The sequence below is a fragment of the Bactrocera neohumeralis genome, unplaced genomic scaffold (genome assembly GCF_024586455.1).
Source record: "Bactrocera neohumeralis isolate Rockhampton unplaced genomic scaffold, APGP_CSIRO_Bneo_wtdbg2-racon-allhic-juicebox.fasta_v2 ctg2376, whole genome shotgun sequence".
Taxonomy (NCBI): Eukaryota; Metazoa; Arthropoda; class Insecta; order Diptera; family Tephritidae; genus Bactrocera; species Bactrocera neohumeralis.
Window position 1 is genome coordinate 18,766 of NW_026090116.1, and position 2,995 is coordinate 21,760.

The 2,995-nt window shown below is 31.0% G+C and overlaps 1 protein-coding gene across 1 annotated transcript; it reads left to right on the forward strand.

Moving 5' to 3' along the window:
- Window positions 1-1,678: 1,678 nt before the first annotated feature.
- LOC126766745 (serine/threonine-protein kinase Nek8) lies at window positions 1,679-2,796 on the forward strand. The gene is made up of 2 exons (XM_050484467.1): window positions 1,679-1,905; window positions 1,974-2,796. The coding sequence occupies exons 1-2, from the start codon at window positions 1,741-1,743 to the stop codon at window positions 2,664-2,666; spliced, it is 858 nt and encodes a 285-aa protein (XP_050340424.1). The 5' UTR covers window positions 1,679-1,740; the 3' UTR covers window positions 2,667-2,796.
- Window positions 2,797-2,995: the final 199 nt, after the last annotated feature.

Here is a 2,995-nt window from a genome sequence, read left to right on the forward strand (position 1 = left end):
GCTGAAGGCCTCGTAGCCAGTGCTGCGTTTATGTATTTATATAATAAAACTCTTTTTGTTATATGAATTATTATAAATAAATAAAATAAATAAATAAATATCCCAAATTGCAGATACCATAGCGAATTTATCCGTGTTCAAACGTTGAATCCGCTGACTTTTTTTTATCAAAACGAATAAATCTAAGAGTTTCGATAAATTTATTTCTGCTCATAGTTTCAGAAAAAAATTTTGGCCCCCATATGTTATTCCACAAAAAGGAAATATTCAAATTATTTGCTCCATATGCAGCTCGAGCATATAAAATTCCAATAAATGCATCTAATTTTTTTTAGATAAACTCCAATCAGAACCTAACACTCTCTTTGCTTCTTCTATTGTGCATGTTCTTATATGGTTCATAATACGGTGGTCAATTATCAATGAAAATGCAGTACTAACTTTACCTTTCACTATATGGCGTTTTGCATATCCTGTTGGGCCTACTTCGTGCCTGAAAATGTTATGAAGTGTTGGTCTTCCAGGTGTGCCACCTATTTGTATTTCTTCCCAAACAGATCCATCAATTGCAACATTTTGTTCAATTATTTCTATTTCTTTTTCGGCCACTACATACATTCACAATATTTTCCTCTTCATCGTCAGTATCTGTAGAATCAAACTCATTTTTATTTGCAACCAATATATAGTATCCTCATTTTCAGAAAATTCGTCTTCACTAATTTCTGAAAATTCTTCGCCAATATTATTTATATCTTCTAAGAACTTGTACTGGCTTGTTTGCTTCGACATTTTTCCGGGTAAAAAATGATCTGTAAGATATGATATGACTCGATAATCTCATAAAACGGAAAAATTATCTCCGGGTCAAAGGACCCGTTGTGGTAGATATCGGTATACAACAAGGATTACTCAGAATAAACAAAAAAAAGAATATTTTTATAACTGTACATTAATTACTTAGAAAAAGTCATGAAGTCAAATGTGCAAACGCAATAAAATTATACGTGCATTTTCAATGCAAAAGTTCAAAATGTGTCATTTGACCCGTTATGGTATGTTTAGTGTTAAATACATATTTTGACGTTAAATTGTTGAGGAAGGTAAATTTTAAATAGATTTTATAATTTCTATTTAAATTATAAAGATTTGTCACAGTTTTTTTGTTAAGAATGAATGCAGAAGGTGCGCCAATTCACAATAGCCATACAGAATAGTCATTTACAATAAATTGACCGAATCAGCCGTTCATATATCACTAGATTCTGCAATTGGTGCTCTCGTGCTCTTGTATATTTCGGTATAGGATTTTTGCAATATGCAATCTTGCAAGAGCAAGAGAATTCCCTTAATGAATATAAATGAAATCGGTCTAGCCGTTGGCGTGGCAAACATGAATGTAATTCTTCCATTCTTTCGTCAAACTTACTTTAAAAGTTTTTGCTCATTCCACTTATCACTTCTTGGCGTGGGCACGGTAGTTGTATAAATTATATTATACTATATATTAAATAATAAAATCTTCAAGCGGTTTGTTTTTATAATACATTACTTACGTCAACGGAAATATTATTGATAGTCATACGTCGATTTGATAATCAGTACCCTTTTTAATAGAAATTTTCAAATTCTTTAAATACCAAATGCACGGCAACCCTATATGTTGAATCGTTTTGTAACAAATCCTGCAAAGGTCGCGTATGGTAATTTCATTAAATCTTATACTATACGTGTATAGCGATGGATATAGGAGATTCAAGCTTATGTCCTATTGGAATCTTGGGCGAAGGATCTTTTGGGCAGGTGTTTCTTTGTAGGTCTATTTCAATTGATCACAATTACGTTTGTGTGAAGCGGATTGTAATTCGCAAACCAAAATCAGAAGTTAAAATGCTAATGGATGAGGTATAGACATTAAATACACATATGAGCGATATGAAATTTGCTAATTACTGAACGATTTCATTTCACAGATTTATATCATTTCTCAACTTAAACATCCAAGCATTATTAGATTTATCCGCTCATTCGTATTCGATGGAACTGTAAATATAGTAATGGAATTTGCCTCAAAAGGAACCTTACGTGATATAATTAATGCTAATTTTAACCGTCGCCCAGCTGTTGCAAAACAAATATTTAAATCGTTTATATATGAAATCTTATTGGGACTTGAATATTTACATATTCGTCACATAATTCACAGAGATCTTAAGCCAGAAAATATCCTAGTAGACAATAGTAATAATTTTAAGATCGCTGATTTTGGTATATCAACCATACATTCCAGTAATAAACAAAGTAAAGGTCTTATTGGTACATTTCTTTACATGGCACCAGAAATTATGAAGGGAGAACGATATGAATTTAAATCGGATATTTGGTCTCTTGGATGCATACTGTATGAAATGTGCTATGGGCTTAGTCCATTTCAACACGCTAAAAACTTAGATGATTTAAAATGTTTAATTCTGACTTCTCACTATAAAAGTAATATTAGCACTATGTCAAATTATTATGGGACTGAATGGTGTTGCCTTTGTAAGAAAATGTTGATTTATAATCCTAGGAAACGGGTTTCTTTGTATAACATTGTCACATTTAGTGCAAAAATTGCTGTTTCTTACTATAACAATTATTTTAAATATATGTATATAACTTCCTAAATAATTAGAAAATATTTAAAGCATGTGTAAGGTTGAGATTGAAAATCATGTTTCATGCCAAACATCAATCAGATGTACGACTTTTCATCGTTAGGTTGTGGTTCAATAAATGTATTAGGTTCAATAATTAGATGTAAATTGTTTTTCATTAAGTTTTGAAAATATGGTAATACTTTTGCAATTAAGGATGCTCTTGAAATATTATGTATTACATAAGACTCCTAAAAAATTGTAAGTTCAACACCAGCGTCATGGGGTTTACATATGTATATTCAACCAAGGAATGATAAAATTAGACAATGCAATTGTAAAAGCTGTAGGAAAATTAT